Here is a 20824-nt window from a genome sequence, read left to right on the forward strand (position 1 = left end):
TAAGCAATCAACAGATATCAGAAAATACCTTTAGAAGATGATAAATTGGGTGGATACACATAAATCTGCTTGCCTGTTATCTTTGTTTCACTGAGTAGATCGGCTCAAACTTAGATAAAGGAAAAGTAGTCGGATTACTGACAGCTGTAGCTCAGGAGGTACAGCAGGTCACCTACTGATCAGAAGGTTGGTGGTTCGATCCCTGGCTCCTCCAGTCTGCATGTCAAGTATCCTTGGGTAAGATACTAACCCCAAGTTGCTCTCCAACGCATCCATCGGAGTGTGAATGTAGTTAGTACAGAGAAAGTGCTTGTGAGAATGGGTTTGATTGGGTGAATGCGGCGTGTTGTATAGAACGCTTTGGGTTAGAAAAGCGCTACATAAGAATCAGTCCATTTACCATCTGTGTACATTATCATCACCGGTAACTGAAACATGTGAAAGCAACATGCATATTTATTCTCTTTATTATATAGTTTTGGCACAAATAACATTTACAAGTAATATTACATTTGCAGTATTACAACATGGATATATAATTAAATCAAACATATACATTTCTTATATATTTTGTTTTGTACACCCACAGTAGATGTGCTTGGTGTGAGGTCTCGCAGCAAGCTATCAAATACGGTGCATTTCTCGGCTTTTAAAAGAACCCTATACATCGCCAGGTGTTTCATCAGATTCGAGGTGTTACCTCCTTTGACAGTATCACAGTATCAGCTTAAAGCACTTGTTGCTGCTGAGTTTGCATCTTTTGCTGTGAAGTACAGCCAGACTTTGATTGGTTCACCTTGGGCATTTTTAATCTGTAGCTCTGCTCTAAAAGAACCTACGTACCTGGGCCCGCCTACTATCCTCGGAAACGTAAAATGATTGGCTAGAATCCAAAGTGTATGACATCTCAGGAAAAAAAAGCACCGAAATAAAGCACCAAAATGTGCGCTGCTTTTCGGTCCAGTTACTACCGTTTATGTCAGAACTGGTACCATAATGGCACCAGATACCGGTACCCATCCCTAGTTATTATTAACCTCTATCTCTCTTCCACAGCATGTCTTTATCCTGTCTTCCTTCTCTCACCCCAACCGGTCGCAGCAGATGGCCCCGCCCCTCCCTGAGCCTGGTTCTGCTGGAAGTTTCTTCCTGTTAAAAGGGAGTTTTTCATTCCCACTGATGCCAAGTGCTTGGTCAAGGGGGTCATTTGATTGTTGGGATTTCTCTCTATTATTGTGGCAACTGTTGTGATTTGGTGCTATATAAATAAAATGGAAAACTGAAATGAACTGAATTCAGATTTCCAAAGACTCCTACATAACACAGACAATATCGTGGAAACCATGACAACCAATGATCTTGTCTTAAACTAGTTATTATTTATCCCTTTATCCCTCTTTATAACCTCATATATCAGATATCATGCAATCTTACTGACTTATATATGACATTAACACGTGTTACATGTATTCACATCAAATTTACATTGAATACACATATCAAATACTTTTACCCATAAAGAAAACAAATCATATATTAATTAAAATGGCTGCTACAATATCCACAGTGACATTTCTTAAGTTGACAGTACATTTACAGTAAACATTTTTTTAAACTGTGCGTGCCACATTTGACCCTGGGAGAACAACACCACAGTGCAAAATAAAAGTGGCAATGATAGATTAATTCTTAAATGACAGAAAATGTTGCTGATGTAATGAGACGCAAATGAGACTGATGTAAAAAACAAAGGTCCATGAACTACACAGAATTGGTGACGTCAATCTCCCCCTTGATGTGGTTGGGTGAGGGGGTGGTCCTTCATAGTCATGTGACTTCTGTGATGGACCCTGGGCTCTACAGAAACAGTAAAGAAAAGCAACAATTCAGTCAGGGCTACTATAGCCACAAGAAGATTGTGTTTTGATACACAGGTGGGTTGTAAAGTCAACAATTGTGAGCAATTGGATAGCAGCTGATCTTGACTTTGTGGCCTGCCTATACTAATATTACTAATAATAGTAATAATACATTTTATTTAAAAGCACCTTTCAAGACACCCAAAGACACTTAACAATAAAATAAAACACATAGTAGGACAATGACAAAACAAAGAACAGTACAAAACAAGATCAAATGGACAATAAGTTCACAGTGAATATATGCAGACTTGAACAGATTTAAACTTGGGGATAGAAGAAGAAGATCGAAGTGAGCGGGCAGAAGAGGTAGTACTTAACAGCAAGGTTATGAGGGGCCTTGAAGGTGAGCAGAAGAAGCTTGTACACTATTTGGAACTTCACAGGGAGCCAGTGAAGTTCCTGGAGAACAGGGGTGATGTGCTGGTAGGAGGGGTTCTGGTAATAATGCGGGCAACGGAGTTTTGAACCAGTTGAAGCTTGGATGAATTTTGGGGGGAAACTACGTAAGAGATGTTACAGTAGTCAAGGCGGGAGATAATGAGACTATGAACAAGAATGGATGCAGACTGGGTGGAAAGAGAAGGACGAAATAGGTTAATGCTGCATAGATGGAAATAGGATATCACTGATGTGAGATTTAAAGGATAGTGAACTGTCTGGGATGACACCAAGGCTCTGAGGTGAAGGGAAAACTGTGGAGTTATTGATAGTGAGAGTGAAATGGTTCGCCTTCAGTAGGTTGGATTTAGTGCCAGTAAGGAGGATTTCAGTTTTATCCTCATTGAGCTTAAGCTGAACCAGGATTTTAATTGGGATAAGCATTCTGTAAGAGAAGAAGGTGGGAGGGAGGAATCAGGCCTGCAGGAGAGATATAACTGAGTGTCATCAGCAAAACAGTGAGAGTGAAGATCAAATTTATGGAAAATGGTACCAAGAGGGAGGATGTATGTTATGAAGAGAAGATGGCCTAAGACTGAACTATGGGGTACACCAGAGGTGACTGGGAATAGAGTGGAATGAGTAACTTTAAGAAAAGCAGTTTCTGTACTGTGACATGAGCGAAAGCCAGTTTGAAACCTCTCGTAGATGTTATTATTAACCAGGTGTGAATGAAGTTGAGCTCCGACTATTCTTTCAAGTATTTTAGAGATGAAGGGTAGATTAGAAATTGGACGGAGGTTGTTAAAGTTGTTAGGATCCAAGGAAGGTTTTTTCAGTATAGGAGTGACTGAAGCTATCTTGAATAAGGAGGGAACGATACCGGTGGTGAGTAATGAGTGAATGATAGCAGAGATGAGTGGGAGTAAGGAAGAGAGGCAGGATATCACAAGCCCTGTAGGTATAGGGTCAAGATAACACGATGGCTTTGATTTACATATAAACTCAGATATATGATGAAGATGAAAAGTGGAAAACGGCTCAAAATAGAGAAAAGGTTCTGGAGAGGGGAAAAACAGAATCGAGGAGTTACAGGTTTCAGAAGAATAGAAGTGTGGGGGTAAAGCATCAGAGGGTTTAAGAAGTTTGTCAAGAAGTGAAAACAGAATCCTGTTGTTACCCTCATAAGAACTGATAATACCAGAGTAGAAGCTTTGTTTGGCCTGGTTGATGGAGTCTTTATACTGGAGTACATGGCATGTATAGATTTCTTCATCAACAGTTAAACCAGATTTCTTATATCTATGCTCTAGCTGCACAGCTTTGGCCTTCAGAGCTCGGAGGTCAAAGGTAAACCAGGGAGCAGAAGAAGCGAAGGAAACAGAGTGAGTTTTTACAGGAGCCAGAGAATCAAGGACAATGACTAAACAATTATTAAAATATAACACCAAATCATCAGGAGTAGAATAGAAGTCTGGAATCTGAATATTATCCAAACTGGCAGTGAGAATGTGCATATCAATGTTCTTGATGTTGTGGAGTGAGATGAGATAGGTTGGCTTGGTTAAAGAGCAGCAGAGAGGGAGGTTAAATGAAAGGAGGAAGTGGTCAGTTATGGGAAGCAGAAAGATTAGAGGGAGTAAGACCAGAACAGCAGATCAAGTCCAAGGTGTCTCCTTTGGAGTGAGTGGGAAAGTCAATAAACTGAATTCAAAGTCCTCAAGACAGGAGGAAAAGTCTCTGGTGAGCAGAAGGTTATTATTATTTATATGGGGCGATCGTGGCTCAAGAGTTGGGAGTTCACCTTGTAATCGGAAGGTTGCCGGTTCGAGCCCCGGCTTGGACAGTCTCGGTCGTTGTGTCCTTGGGCGAGACACTTCACCCGTTGCCTACTGGTGGTAGTCAGAGGGCCCGGTGGCGCCAGTGTCCGGCAGCCTCGCCTCTGGCCCCAGGGTGGCTGTGGCTACAATGTAGCTGCCATCACCAGTGTGTGAATGGGTGGATGACTGGATATGTAAAGCGCTTTGGGGTCCTTAGGGACTAGTAAAGCGCTATATAAATACAGGCCATTTACCATATGAATGTTGAAATCTCCCATCAAACTAACATGTGGGGAGACAGATGAAAGGTGGGTAAGTAAGTTAGCAAAACCACTGAGGAAAACAGAATTAGGCTTGGGGGGCGGAGCGACAAGCAGGTAAGCTAATGCTACACTAATACTATCTGGAGTCAACTGAATCTTACAATTTACTTCAGTTCATCAAGTCAGACACAGGCTCTATCATTGAGAGGAGGCACGTAAAGGCAGACTCTAAAGGCTCAGGAGGTGGTGGATTGGCCGGAGCCAACCACATGCAAACAGCTGAAAATCTTCTTGGGGTTTGCAAACTTGTATCGTTGGTCAAGAACATTAGTGAGAGTCTCACTTCCCTCAAGGTCCCATTCCACTCCAAAGCACAGCAAGTGTTTGACTGTGTGAAGTGACTGTTTGCATCTGTGCCAGTTCTCATCCAGTCTGACAAATCCAAACAATTCATTGTGGAAGTTAATGCCATGGACTCTGGGGTAGGAGCAGGGTGCCACCAGGGATATGGGACCCGTGGCAAAAGCAAAAGCAAAATAAAAAAAACCCCAATGACTTTGGGCCCCAACGCATGCCAATCCTAAAAATATAACACTGTGCAGACATGGATCAATGTTATTTAGTTTTTAATATTGATTGGTATCTTCACATCAAACACAATATATCCATTAACGTTTTGAATGGAATTGTGGAATGTAAAAATTTTTTTTAAGGTTACAGATTTTTATTTATAATACTCTGTTTGCATTGACAACATAATAATATTTTAGTATTTTAAGTAAGCATTAGCAAAGATAAATTAAATAATCCTTTGGCTGTCAATTTTCAGGCAAAGTGTAGCCGACTGATATATATCTCTGTCATGAGATATTGTGGATCTCAAATCAGTTTCACTTAAAGCTCTCGCACACTCCAAAATATTTGCAGAGCAAAGCACACTTCTCCAATATAATAATCCAACATAATGATAATGTATTATTACCAAATAAATAGTGCAGAATAAAAATTAATTTAACCATGGGGCCTTTTTGACATAAAAGAACTCACCCCATTCTTTTGATATCAGTGGACTTTGTTCATTGTCTGAAGTGTGGGTATGGGGAGATGGGAGTGGGACAGCTAGCCTGAGCCTTGACTGGTTTGGCCAGACACCATGTCGACAGACGCAGGAAAAAGTGATTTAGTATAAATATGTACAAAGGGTTTGCCTGCATTGATTAAATATTGACTAAAATATAGAAAATATGAAACATGACGCTGGATGCTCCCTCCTGGAGTCCATCCGGCCCCCCAGCTGTATTGTTGGCATAGTGACCTGAGGCATTTTGGGACTGGACAGACCAGCAGACTGACTGTGATAATGGGGGAGGACCACTCAAAAGACTTTATGTTCCTACAGCAGCAAGATTCCAGGTAATCCACTGTGCACACACAGCAACTTTAACTTCACCCAGGACAGAATCTCCTTTCTCCACAGGATGTTCTGGTGGCTTCACTACAGGGTAGGCCATTTATATGAATACACCGTAATAAAATGGGAATGGTTGGTGATATTAAAGTCCTGTTTGTGGCACATTAATATATGTGAGGGGGCAAACTCCTGAAGATGGGTGGTGACCATGGTGGCCATTTAGAAGTCGGCCATCTTGGATACAACTTTTGTTTTTTCAATAGGAAGAGGGCCATGTGACACATCAAACTTATTGGTAATGTCACAAGAAAAACAATGGTGTGCTTGGTTTCAACGTAACTTTATTCTTTTATCTCTGTGCTCCTAGCGCAGGTTTTGTAGTGCATGACACAAGCCAACATTTGTTTGAATATTCACATTTGTTTATGTTAAGTACCTTCCTACCTGCCTTTATCTGTACCCTTAACAAGTCTGACAGTAAATCTTGCCCTAATGATTCCGGGTAAGTCTCAATTTCTTTCCATGGTGTTTTTATCGCTCGCTCTAAAAGCAATGAAGCCACCATAGAGTTGTATGTTAACCAGAGATGGGCAGCAGATTTATCAGTCAGCTTAAACCTAAACTTCTGGTCTCAGGTATGCTTAAAAACCTTTAAATTGATTAAAAATCCCAGTCTGCAATTAATACAGTACAAAATACTACATAGAGTGCACTATACAGGTCATCGGATGTTCAAGATGGGCTTTACATCTTCCAACAACTGCTCACACTGTCAAGACAATACACCAGACAATTACATCCACGCTCTTTGGTTCTGTTCACCAGTGCAGAAGTTTTGGCGCGAGATATGTGAAGACTTATCAAAGTGTCTGAAATGTAAAATTCCAACCTCCCCTTTAGTATGCTTGTTGGGAAAATTGGATGAGGTCACTACAGAAACTAATACAGTCCACATGGTTTTTACTGCCCTATGCATCGCCAAGAAAACTGTCCTCATGAACTGGAAAAATAAAAATAATCTTAATTCTAGCCAATATAGAAACCTTCTAATAGATCACATTAGTCTCGATATAGCCTCTGCCACCACATTAGATCAATCCCTCTGGGCTCCTTTGATCGGCTCCATCACCTAGTGGGGGTAGGGGGTCGTGGTTTGGTCCCGCCTTAGCTATTGTGGTTGATATGGAGTTGGGACGGGCTTAGGGCGGCTGGAGGACCCCTAGAGATGTTATCCCTGGAGGGCTTACCCCGGGGGTTGCGTTCATAACCTGGTTAGTGGCTCTGGTCGCTCTCAGAGGTTGTTCTCCTCGTGGCTGCGTGCAGCGGGGCTGGAGGATGGTCTGTACTGGTGGATGTAGGTTACTGGCCTGGTGGCCTGGCTGCCCCTGAGTGGATCCGGGGCAGGCGTGGGGGTTTGGGGTTCGGGGGTGCCTCGCCTCCGTGCTAGGGCTCTGGCTGGGCCTTGGGGGCTTCGGTCCTCGTCGGTGTGTCACCGAGGTTGTGGGCGGGTGGGTGCACAAGGGCTCAGCCCTGGCGCAGGGGGCCTCTTGTGCATCGGCCTAACTGGGGGGGCTCTTCAACTGGCGGGGAGGTTGTTCCATCCTTGCAGGAGTCCACTCTGCAGGTGGGGGAGAGACATAGGAGAGGTGGAGAATAAACTTAACCTGGGTGTCTGTTGTCTTGTGTAGTCTGGGAGACGATTGAATGTTGGGGTGGGTACAGTTTCCTCTGCGGTGGGGTAGGGTGGGCTGCCCCGGGTCCTGTGGGGCTTGGCAGTGCTACCGTAGGCCCCGGTCTGGATGGACCTGGGCTCCCTTGCCTTGGTGGGTACCAGAGGACGGGGGTGCCTACTGGGGTCAGCGGGGGAGCTGGCCCTAGGGAGGGGCATCCTCCCCTCCCTCCTTTTCCTCCCCATCCCTGACTACCTCCCTCTTCCCGCTCCACCACACTCACCCACACAGGTAGGGCCTTGGGGTGCGGGTGTGTCACAAGGGTGCAGGGGAGACATTTCCCCCCCCCTGTCCCCTTCTGGCCACCTGTGCCTCAATTTTATCTCACAACTTAGACATCCACATTACTCACACTCTCATAACACACACATATATATAGGGCCTTGAGGGTGGGCACGTTAACGGCGTCACTCCCAGTGGCTACCTGGCGGGGCCTGGCGCCTGTTGCTCGGTCAGGCCTCCTCCGGGGTGCGGGGGGCCCTCGGGCCTCCGGCCTCTGGGCCTGCGGCTCGGTTCACTCTGGCACAGCTGGCTGCCGGCAGAGCCGGCGGGCACGCCGGTGCAGCCCCCTCTAGCTTCTGCTCGGTGGCTACTGGGTGACACCTCGTCTGGGGATCCTCAGCCCTTCCCATGAGGGTGGCACGGATGCCCCTCCGGTGGTCCTCCTTGGGCTCTCGCACTCTGAGGCCTCTGGATGTCTGGGGCCTGGATCTCCTCCATGCCTGCTTCATGCCCTGGGGGGCGGGGCTATGGCTCTCTACATCCTCTTGCAGACCATTACATGTGGAAACCATTTGAATACAAGCACGCTGATCCACACAGGTGTGCACACGGGTGTTCACTGTTCGTAGACTTAAATTACACCTTTCTTGGCTTCTACTTCAAAGCACATTGTGCGCTGTCTGTCCTGCTTGCTGCACAACAACATTGAATATTTAGTATTTACTGCTGTTTACACTTAGCTAGATTAATGCGATGGTGTTGTGTTTAGTATGTTGCTTTGGTTTTTTTTTTTTTTTTTTTGCTTGTTTTCTATTCTTCTTCTCTCAACAGGTGATCCAGGAGATTTTTTTTTCTCCCCCCCTTTCTCACTGTCCCTCTCCCCTTCTGTTTTTCTTTTCCTTCCTCTTTCTCTCTCCCTTTCCTATCCCTCACTCATGTCTGTCCCATCTGTAACATCTGAAAATAAAATAAAATAAATAATAAAAACAAAGGTCGATCAAATGGACCAATACGGCAAGGCCATGATGATCCATTTGGCAAAATAAATCCATTGGGTATCCTTGTTGGTCTTCAGACAACAATTCTGATGGCTAAAGAACCAAATGGGACAGGCAAAAAAACAAAACAAAAAAAAAAAACAGAGATGGGCAGTAACGCGTTTCGAGTAACCAGTAAAGTAAGGGATTACTATTGCAAAAAAGGTAATTAGATTACTGTTACTTTCCAGTTAGTATGCTGCGTTACTGCGTTACTAAAACCGTGATTTTTTTGCAAGAGTGTCTCGTGACAGTGACGTAAGCGAGTGTGATGTTCGTGGCAACAGCTGTGTGCAGATCAACAATGGATAATATAACAAGTGTGGCAGAGAGTATGAGCGTGCAGCGTTTAAAGCATGGAAGTACTGACCTTACTTTGAGTTTGATTCTGTAAAAAGTGACAAAATCATTAGCGTCCGCTGTTCACTGTGTGGGAAGAAAATTTCTTTTTACAGCGAAACAAACCCCTAAACGTCCGAGCAAGCACCGACAGTGCGCTGCCACGGGAATGTGAAATTCACAGAGAAACTGCCGTATCCTTCCACTGACCGCTGCGGCTCACCTGCACCAGGGCAAATATCCGCCTGCCCACTCCTGCTTTACAGGTGAAAATAGAGCAACAGGACCGCTAGTCTTTGATTTTATTTATTTTCTGCTGTGTTTTACGTGCATCTATTTGAAAGACTGAGTGTAAACACAAAAAATATTTTATTTTATGTGCAGAAAATAGGTTTAAATGCTAAACAAATTTCTTCCAGTCAGAGAATGTTGCATATAATTTAATGTTTGCTTGATGCATAAAGTTAAAAGATTAAAACTAATAAAACAAGTTTTAAAAAGAGACTTTTTCATTTGATTACATTTTGTATGATGGATTATGTAGAAAAAGTAGAATTGGGCTAAAAGATCTATTGCTTTAGTACCTATTCAGGGGATAAATCATGTTTTAAAAAGTAACTAAGTAACTAAAGACTTTTGAAAATAAGTAATCAGTAAAGTAACGGGATTACTTTTTTGGGAAGTAATCAGTAATTAGTTACTGATTACTTTTTTCAAGTAACTTGACAGACACTGATGTTAACTTCAGCATCTGTAGTCTGGTGCAAAAAGTTTGGTCCTTACTGACTCTACTTCCACGTATTCAAGTCACTGAACTGGACCTCTCCATCTTGTTTGTGACGTTAGTGCCTTTTTTAGTCTTTTTAATAGTATTATGTCATAAGTAATATATCCTCCTGGGTGGTCTCCCCCAGTCTCCCTCAGAATGCTGTTGACTCTCTGCCGGAGGTGTGAGTTGAAGATCTCACGGACTGGGGCCTCTGCCAGGCAATCCAAGTGCACCCTCACTATACATTTAGGTGTACCAGGTCTTTCCAGTATCCTCCCCCGTCACCTGATTCAACTCACCACCAGATGGTGATCAGTTGACAGCTCAGCCCCTCTCTTTACCCGGTTGTCCAGAACATATGGCCACAGGTTTGGTGATATGATTATAAAATCGATCATCAACCTGTGGCCTAGGGTGTCCTGATGCTACATGCACTTATGGACACTCTTATGTTCGAACATAGAGTTAGTTATGGCCAAACTGTGGTTTGCACAGAAGCCCAACAACATAACACCACTCGGGTTCAGATCCAGGAGGCCGTTCCCCCGAATCATACCCCTCCAGGTCTCACTGTCGTGGCCCACATGAGCATTGGAGTCCCCAGGCGGGGCACTCTCCAGCACCCCGCCCAGGGACTCCAAGAAGGCTGGGTACTCTGAACCATCACTCGGATGACAGTCAGGACCCGTTCCCCGACCCAAAGGCACAGGGACCAAACCCTCTCGTTCACTGGGAGAAACCCAGACACACAGGGAGCAAGCCAAGGGGATACTAGGATACCCACCCTAGCCCGCCGCCTCTCACCAGGGGCAACTCCAGACTAGAGATGGCACAATACCACTTTTTTCTGTCCGATACCGATACGAATATGAATCCGATATAGTGTGTTTTCTAATCAATAAAACTGCTTTTTTAATATCTTGCTGCATTTTGTATAAGTTCATACTCAAGTTTAAATAAACAACAACATTAAAGCTATTCTGTTAGACCTGTATGTAAAAAAAAATACACTGCACCCAAAATATTTCACAGTTCAGCAATACTGATCAATCTAATAAACTTAAACCTGCTCCATTCTTCCTATTCTGGTATTTTAAAGAGTACTTAGGTTGCTTAATATTTCTGCTAACTAATAGGGTTGCAAACTCCCAGCAAAAAAATAAAATAAATAAAATAGGGAACCACCACCCACCCTCCACCTCATGATGCTTAATCGATGTAATCAACTTTAATTTGATGCAGTGTGAAAAAAAATGCACCAAAATTAATTATTTTTCAAGAATAATTAAATAGATTCAACATCTTTCTTCTACAGAACTGCAGACTGCACAGATGGTACCTTCCCAAAGGAAAAAGTAGTATAGCTTACTGGGGTATATTAGACTTAACAGTTACTATATACAGTAATGGACTTCTATATACTTTACATCAGATTAAAACTTTGGGTGTAAGATTCAGACAATTATTTATTAAAAGCTAGACATTTTAAATGAGAATAAGAAAGAAAAGTATGTCTTTGTGCCCCCTTTTCCCTGTTTGTGTTTCCCCCTTTGTGAGTGTGGACGCTTCGTCTCTTTGCTCTTTAAATGCTTTGCTTCTTGTATTGATTTTTATTGATTTTTATGCTGACTTTTTTCCCTTTTTTCCGTATGAGCTTACCTGCGATAGCTTCTGGACACTTATAGATCATTAGGACCAAAGTGTTCTTAACAGAAACAGCAACATTTTTGCAGAGCTGTGGGACTCTTCCCTGAGGTTGGGAAGAGTCCCACAGCTCTGGAAAACCTCCTGTGTTGTACCAGTGCCAAAGACTTCACGCCCCAAGGACCTCAACAGCTACAGGCCGGTGGCTCTGACATCCCACCTGATGAAGACCCTGGAGCGGTTGGTCCTGGCTCAGCTTCGGCGCCTAATAAGCTCATCACTGGACCCACTTCAGTTTGCCTACCAGCCTGGCATTGGAGCGGATGATGCCGTCATTCACCTCCTACATCGTTCCCTCTCTCACCTGGAGACCGCTGGAAGCACTGTGAGAATCATGTTCTTTGATTTCTCCAGTGCCATCAACACTATTCTTCCCTCGGTTCTGAAGGACAAGCTGGAGAACTCTGGAGTGGACCATCACCTCACTACCTGGATCCTGGACTACCTCACCGACCGACCACAGTATGTGAGGACTCAGGGCTGTGTGTCGGACAGGGTCGTCTGCAGTACGGGGGCCCCACAGGGAACGCTTCTGGCTCCGTTCCTCTTCACCATCTACACTGCAGACTTCTCCCACAACTCCACCCAGTGCTTCCTGCAGAAGTTCTCTGATGACTCTGCAATAGTCGGCCTCATCACTGATGGGGACGACAAGGAGTACAGAGGACTGACTCAAGACTTTGTGGACTGGTGCCAGCTGAACTACCTCCAGATCAATGCCAGTAAAACCAAGGAGCTGGTGGTAGACTTCCGCAGGCACAAGCATTCTCCACTGCAACCACTGAACATCCAAGGTATGGACATTGAGGCTGTGGACAGCTACAGGTACCTTGGTGTTCATCTGAACAACAGACTGGACTGGACTCATAACTCAGACGCCCTGTACAGGAAAGGGCAGAGCAGGTTGTACCTGCTGCGGAGACTCAGGTCGTTTGGAGTGGAGGGCCCACTCCTGAAGACCTTCTATGACTCTGTGGTGGCTTCTGCTATCTTTTATGGCGTGGTCTGCTGGGGCGGCAGCATCTCTGCTGGGGACAGGAAGAGACTGAACAGGGTGATCCGAAGGGCCAGCTCTGTTCTAGGATGCCCTCTGGACCCAATGGAGGTGGTGAGTGACAGGAGAATGGCGGCTAAGCTGTCATCCCTGATGGACAACATCTCCCACCCCATGCAGCAGACTGTGACAGCACTGAGCAGCTCCTTCAGTGGGAGACTGCGGCACCCACGGTGTGGGACGGAGAGATTTCGCAGGTCTTTCCTCCCCACTGCTGTCAGACTCCACAACAAAGACTTTAACTGAACAAACACACACATCCACACATGTGCAATAACACTAAGTGCAATAATCTTTTCTGGCATCGTTGTATTTTTACTCAGTTGTATATAGTATTTGTATTTGTATTCTATTTTTATCTTATTGTATATTTTTATTCTATTTTATTCTACTGTATATAGTATATTATTTTATTCTATTCTGTACAGCTGTGTACTGTATTTATTCTTATTGTATTCTAATTTTTGCCTCATAACTTTTGCACTGTCCACTTCCTGCTGTGACAAAACAAATTTCCCACGTGTGGGACTAATAAAGGTTATCTTATCTTATCTTTATAGTTACCTTATCCTCAGCGCTCCGTGTGTCTGTGGCCTAAACACAGCTGATTACAGCGTCTGGGCACCGAGCAGCCTCAATAGCCTGGAATGGTGCTAACCGCTAGGCTAACTAGCAACAAGATGCCTTCCCTCTCCACAGATGACTACCACAGCCTCCTGCAGAAGATTGCAGTACTGGAGACAAAAATTCATCGCTTAGAAGTAAACGTGGAGGTAAATGGACTGTGTGGAAATGAAACAACCTTGCCTTTGATTCAAAACAATGGCGATGAGCAAGCTAGTACACAGCTAAGGAGCACAGATAACATGACCAAGAAAGTAGACTTTGTGCACTATTATAAATCCTCAAGCGATAATCCCCCCTTGGACTGTCTTGGTGCAAAACCAAGACATAAATTATGTCTCCTGGAAGGGGGAGGACGTACCACAGGCAGGGCACAGCGAGCTGAAATCTCTGAAACCGACTGGCCTTCACTTCCTACAAGACAGAGAAGCTCTTCTACCCCTGTATACGAGAGTGTGAGCAGGAGAGGAGGAGGGGTTGCTATTGTTAAATTCTTCACAGAAAAAATCCAAAAGATTAGACAAGCAATTGGTACATCAACAGCAGATCCAGGATATGTACTGTGTCCACCAAAAAACTGTTTAAACACCATGAAACAGTTTCACCCTATTAACAGCAAAGACCTGGAGGACATCTTAGGTCAACTGAACTCCTCCTCCTGCTGTTTAGATGTCCTGCCAACAAGTTTTTTCAAAAAGGTCTCAAAGACTTTAGAGTCAGACCTGTTACAGATCGTCAACTTTTCCTTAATGTCAGGTGTGTTTCCGGAACCACTAAAAACTGCTGTAATAAAACCTATACTGAAAAAGGACAATCTTGACAAGACACAAATGAACAACTACAGGCCGATCTCAAATCTCCCATTTTTAAGTAAGATCATTGAAAAAGCAGTTTCTCAACAGCTCAGTTACTTCTTAAAACAGAATAATTGCTACGATGCCTTCCAGTCAGGTTTTAGACAGAACCACAGCACTGAAACCGCTCTGACCAAAGTGTTTAATGACATATGTCTGAATACAGACAGTGGAAAAATGTCAGTCTTAGTTTTACTGGATCTCAGTGCAGCATTTGATACAGTTGACCACAACATATTACTCAAACGACTGGAGAACTGGGCCCTGTTTCAGGAAGCCGGTTTAGTGGAAAAACTGAGTAAGTATACCCTGAGTTAACGAAAACTCTGGGTTTTCGGTTTCACAAAGCGAGTTCAGCTGCAGCCTGAGTGAGTCACTATGACGACACACTCCGTGAAGCTAACCTGCCCCCTAGCAGGTTTACTACAACTAACCCTGACTGTCTCTGCCCCTTTGTCGGAAACCTGACAGTAGGAAGTGTCAGACATGGCGTGCCACTTCCTTGAAGAGCCAGTAGATCGTGAAGCCCAAATTCTCCGCAGAGCTCTCCGCCGGGAGAGAGTGATCATTTCCTGATGATTTTCTGTGCGAACGTTACCGTTTCTCAGCACAATCTATAATTTATTTGAATAACATCCTCAGGCCATATATTACGCATGTGACACATCGCGGACATGCTCTCAGTTCATTGCATATTATTTGTATTGCACTTCGGTTTCTTGCAAACGGGAGCTTTCTGTATAATATTGGTGACGCTGAGCACGTTTCCAAGGCTACCGTCTGTCGGGCAGTCAGGAATGTTACAGTTGCACTGAAACGTCTCCTGTACTCGTTTGTGGTGTTCCCCGGTCATAGACCCACAAGATTCATCAAAGAGGGATGCCACAAAATTGCAGGTATCAGGATGACCAAAACTTAATTTATGATGTGGTGATACTTGGACTACTACTTAAATTGCACATTTATTTTCAGGGTTCCCAGGCGTGATTGGCTGTATAGATGGCACTCACATTCCAATCATTGCTCCTTCAGTAAATGAAGGAGACTATGTGAACAGGAAGTCTTTCCACAGCATTAAAGTACAGGTACATAGTTCCCTGTAGCATGTCAAACTAACAAATTATTTCATTATAGTAATGGATGCTAATTTGTGTTCTCTGCACTGTGAAGATCATATATGATGCTGCCAACATTATCACAAATGTGGAAGCCAAGTGGCCAGGCTCTGTCCATGACTCACAAATATTCCGTGAATGTACACTGAGCACAAAATTTGGACATGGTGAGTTGAGAATACTTTAAAATATATAAAGACCAATTGCTTCAGGGACATTTGAACTGAAGTGTACCCTTCTGTCTTAGGAGAGTTCACTGGCTACTTGCTTGGTGATAGGGGGTATCCATGTTTACCCTATTTGCTTACCCCTTACCCTGACCCTGAACCGGGCCCACAGCAGCGATATAATCTGGCTAATTGCAGGACAAGAGCCAGAATTGAAATGACTATCGGAATGCTTAAGGCCCGGTTCCAGTGCCTGCAAAGACTCAGGGTCACCCCAGAAAGGGCATGTGACATTATTGTGGCATGTGTGATTCTTCACAACATTGCCACAATTAGAGGAGAACACTGTCCTTCTGAACCAAACATCAGCAGTGATCCAAACCATGAACATCCTGACCCTCCCACGGACATACAAGATGGAAGAGCAGTCAGAGACACCATATGTCACAATCATTTCTTTTGACCCATCACCTCAACATGTTGAAAGAAGAATAAACAGATTTTTTGTTCAACTGGCTTTATTGGTCGCCTGTGTTTCCTGTACACAAAGTATTAAAAGATGTAAACCTCATAAAGTGTCTCTGTTGCTTCCTCCTCTGTAACAGCTGTCAATGTTTCTTCATTATTTTCCTGTAGTAAAGAAATAAACAACATTGCTGTTCTACTGTAAACTCATATAATCTGTGGAGTATTACTCACAACTGCATGTTGGTCTGGCTCAACAGGAGGCTGCACCAGATGCAGTACACCACCACCATCAACTGATAGAATATGAGGTTTATACAGGTCACTTATAACTTACAAGGGACCAAATGGCAATTAACAAACATACCAATCACCTTACACTTCATTGTCATTATGCTCTCAAAGACAACCAAGACTGAGGGAAGGCAAAATCAGTAGGAAAATAACTTCACTACAAAATAATCCATTATGGTAAAGAGTTTATCAAATGAATGAGCAGCACTGCAAAGGTGACTGTGAAGAAAGGATGTATGCACATCATGTATTATTTTGGATTTACCCCCTATGTAGGCACTTGTGTCTTGCGGGGTTATTGACTCAGAGGATGTCCCCGCAGAGATGCCTTCGGCCACAGGGCGCCCACTGTTTTGGCTGAGGGCCAACTGCTCAGGCTCTGTGAGTGGTGGTGGTGGAGGACCCCCACCTGTTTTTCGGGCCTCCGCTTTTTTTCTGTTGGCTATAACGGGCCACATTTGAGCATACAGAGTAAGCAAATATGTACTTGTAATGTGCTCAGATAATTTCAATAAGTGCTTACAGAAAGAAAATTAATGTAGCCTCTAACTGCAATTGATTTACATCGGACAAACAGACCAAGCACTATGGCTCATAATACAATTACACCTTACCTGTTTGGACTATATTTTTATATTTCATTTTTACTTGCTGCCAGGCACGTTTGGGGCCTGTTGGGTTGCACCTGCGCTCACATCACATCACAAAATAAAATGTATAAAATAACAAATAAAATAACATATGATAAAATAACGTGTTAAATGGGTGGAAATCCCTCGATCAATGTTTAAATTAACACTCACGCATTGACTCTGTCGGCTATGTTTTGCCATGCATGCTTTTGCAGCTGTGGCTGTGTTACTTTTTTCCGCGGAATTTGCATGTTATCGGCATATGCTGCCATCAGAATTTCGGCCTCAAGCGCTGTGAAATACATTGACCGCGCCTTCTTTCCCTCCGTCTCCATGGTGACTCGCTTAATCTGTGCTCCGCTTATCAGGGCTTTATGTATCCTCGTCCGCGCGCTTCACTTGGGGTTAAAGCAACTCCGCGTTGACTGAACTAATTGTTATCAGCCTTTCTGAAACGGAATATTCCGAGTTGGACAGTTCGGGGTTACTCAACCGTGAGTGTCGTTTTTCACTCTGAGTTTTCCAAACCGGCTTCCTGAAACAGGGCCCAGGGCAGGTCTTTCAGGAACTGTACTATACTGGTTCAAAACATACTTAGAAAACAGGAAATACTTTGTATCAATAGGTAACTTCACATCTGAGCAGACAAGTATCACATGTGGAGTTCCCCAAGGTTCCATCTTAGGACCCCCTCTGTTTAACATCTACATGCTCCCACTGGCACAGATTATAAAGAACAACAAAATAAACTACCACAGCTATGCAGATGACACACAAATATATATCACAATGTCACCAGGAGACCGAGGCCCTGTACAGGCTCTTGGTAAATGCATTGAGGAAATCAATGACTGGTTGTGCCACAATTTTCTCCAGCTAAACAAAAACAAAACTGAAGTAATAGTCTTTGGAGCCAAAGAAAAACGATTACAGGTCACCAGAGAACTTCAATCCGTACATCTAAAAACCACAAACCAGGCGAGAAATTTGGGTGTAGTGATGGATGCAGACCTAAACTTAGAAAAACACATTAAGACAATAACAAAATCAGCTTACTATCACCTCAAGAATATATCAAGGATAAAAGATCTGATGTCTCAACAGGACCTGGAAAAACTAGTCCATGCATTCATCTTTAGTAGGCTTGATTACTGTAACAGCATCTTTACAGGTCTACCTAAAAAAATCAGTCAGACAACTACAGCTCATTCAGAACTCTGCTGCTCGAGTCTTCACTAAGACCAAAAAAGTGGACCACATCAGTCCAGCTCTGAGGTCTTTACACTGGCTGCCTGTCCGTCAGAGGATAGACTTTAAAGTCCTGATGCTGGTCTATAAAGCTCTGAATGGTTTAGGACCAAAATACATCAGTGACCTCCTGACCCAGTATGAACCTTCCAGATCCCTCAGGTCATCTGGATCCGGTCTTTTATCAGTTCCCAGAGTCAGAACCAGACACGGAGAAGCTGCATTCAGCTTTTATGCTCCTTATATCTGGAACAAACTCCCAGAAAGCCTCAGATCAGCTGAAACACTCAGTTTATTTAAATCCAGGTTGAAGACTCACCTGTTCTCAGCTGCATTTGAATAAAGCACCAAATCCACACTTTTAAGCTTAAATTTCAAAACTAACATTTTAACTACTGATTTTATCTATTGTTCTGCTTTTATCTGTTTTGATTTTATATACTGTTTTGTTTGTTTGTTAATTAGTTTGTTTGTTTGTTTGCTTGTTTTAATCAATTTTAAATCATGCTTTTTATTTGTTTTTATTTCTAATGTCTCTGTAAAGCACTTTGAATCACCTTGTTGTTGAATTGCGCTATACAAATAAACTTGCCTTGCCTTGTTCATGCCCTATCGGCCCCCCTGGCTAAACTTTGCTAGATCCGCCCCTGCACAGTTACCAGCCGTCAGCTACGTAGAAAAAGATCAGCTTAACGCTGGAATGCTTTACAAACATTCAGAGATGAACTTACACACGTGTTTTACTTCTCTCTGGGATAACTTTGTCGGAGATGAAATGCTGGTTTGGTAGCGAGGCTACAAATACACACAGGCGCTCTATCACGTGACGCATACTGCTCTACGGTTATGAGCCGAGTTATGCCGTGTCACAAGTTTTGTGAGGTGCTTTTTTGATATTTAATGGATTGGATTACATTTTTTTATTTCTCTCCGATATCCGATCCAGTAATTTACGTCAGTATCGGACCCATACCAATACGTAATATCGGATCGGTCCATCTCTACTCCAGACTGAGACAGAGTCCAGCGCCTCTCCAGGTGACTGGTTCCAGAGCCCAAGCCGTGCGTTGAGGTGAGCCCGACTATATCTAACCGGTACCTCTCAACCTCACGCACTAAATCAGGCTCCTTCCCCACCAGAGAGGTGACATCCCATGTCCAGACTGCTAGTCTTGGTAGCCGGGGATTGGTTCGCAAGGGCTGCTGCCCAGCACACAATGCACCTGACCCCTACGGTGCCTTCTATGGGAGGTGGGCCTGCAAGAGGATGGGCCCATGTCCCTTATTTGGGCTGTGCCCAGCCGGGCACCCATGGACTAAGGCCCGGCCACCAGATGCTCTCCCTCGGGCACCCTCCCCGGGCAGGGTGAACTGTTCCCTTGGTGTTCTACTCATAGGCATCTTCTGAATCACTCTTTGTCTGGTCCCTCAGCCAAGACCATTTTGCCATGGGAGACCCTACCAGGAGGCCCTACCAGGGGGCAGAAGCCCCCAGACAACATACCCCTGGGATCCTTGGGACACACAAACACAAACCCCTCCACCACGATAAGGTAGCAATTTGCGGAAGGGAGAAAATTGTCGGGTGGTGGAAGGTATAAGTTGAGGATGTCCTTAATCCCACTGGCACATCTTCCGTGGAGGAAGCAGAGTCTGGGGATGAGGGGGATGACCCTCCAATCCCTGGGCACAAGGTCACTGAGGCAGTTAAACAACTCCTTGGTGGCAGAGCCCCTGGGGTCGATGAGGTCCGCCCTGAGTTCCTGAAAGCTCTGGATGTTGTAGGGATGTTGTGGTTGGCACGCCTCTACAGTATTGCGTGGAGATCAGGGGTGGTACCTCTGGATTGGCAGACCGGGGTGGTGGTTCCCATCTTTAAGAAAGGTGACCGGAGGGTGTGTTCCAACTATAGGGGGGCACACACCTCAGCCTCCCTGGGAAAGTTTGTGCCAGGGTGCTGGAAAGGAGAGTCCGTCCGTTAGTCGAACCTCAGATACAGAAGAACAATGCAGTTTTTGTCCTGGTCGCGGAACACTGGACCAGCTCTTTATCCTCTCAAGGATACTTGAGGGTGCATGGGAGTTTGCCCAACCAGTCTACATGTGTTTTGTGGACTTGGAGAAGGCATTTGACCGTGTCCCTCAGAGTGTCCTATGGGAGGTGCTCCGGGAGCATGGAGTGTTTGGCCCATTGCTACGGGCCATTCAGTCCTTATACAACCATTGCAAGAGCTTGGTATGCGTAGCCGGCAATAAGTCGGACTTGTTCCTGAAGGGTGATGGACTCCGCCAGGGCTGCCTTTTGTCACAGATTCTGTTCGTAATTTTTATGGACAGAATATCTAGGCGCAGCCAAGTGGCGGAAGGCTTTTACCTGGGTAGTCTCAGAATCTCATCGCTGCTTTTCACAGATGATGTGGTTCTGTTGGGTTCATTGCGTGATGGCCTCCAGCTTGCACTGGAACGGTTTGCAGCCGAGTGTGAAGCGGTGGGAATGAGAATCAGCACCTCCAAATCTGAGGCCATGGTCCTCAGCCAGAATGGTAAATGGACTGATTCTTACATAGCGCTTTTCTACTCTCCCGGAGTACTCAAAGCGCTCTATACAACATGTCACATTCACCCAGTCACACCCATTCTCACAAGCACTTTCGCTCTACTTAGTGCTGTCTAACTACATTCACACACATTCATACTCCAATGGATGCATCGGAGAGCAACTTGGGGTTAGTATCTTGCCCAAGGATACATGACATGCAGACTGGAGGAGCCAGGGA

At 44.4% G+C, this 20824-nt stretch overlaps 1 protein-coding gene across 6 annotated transcripts in view; it reads right to left on the minus strand.

The window, feature by feature from the left end:
• Window positions 1-1244: 1244 nt before the first annotated feature.
• LOC113011019 (phospholipid phosphatase-related protein type 5-like) overlaps window positions 1245-20824 on the minus strand; it is a 31218-nt gene continuing 11638 nt past the window's right edge. For all 6 annotated transcript variants that reach the window (XM_026150393.1, XM_026150392.1, XM_026150394.1 and 3 more), the window contains one exon: window positions 1245-1857. In XM_026150393.1, the coding sequence (XP_026006178.1) occupies window positions 1828-1857 (30 nt within the window). In that variant the 3' untranslated portion in view covers window positions 1245-1827. The remainder of the gene's footprint in view (window positions 1858-20824) is intronic.

This window comes from Astatotilapia calliptera, chromosome 18, assembly GCF_900246225.1.
Source record: "Astatotilapia calliptera chromosome 18, fAstCal1.2, whole genome shotgun sequence".
Taxonomy (NCBI): domain Eukaryota; kingdom Metazoa; phylum Chordata; class Actinopteri; order Cichliformes; family Cichlidae; genus Astatotilapia; species Astatotilapia calliptera.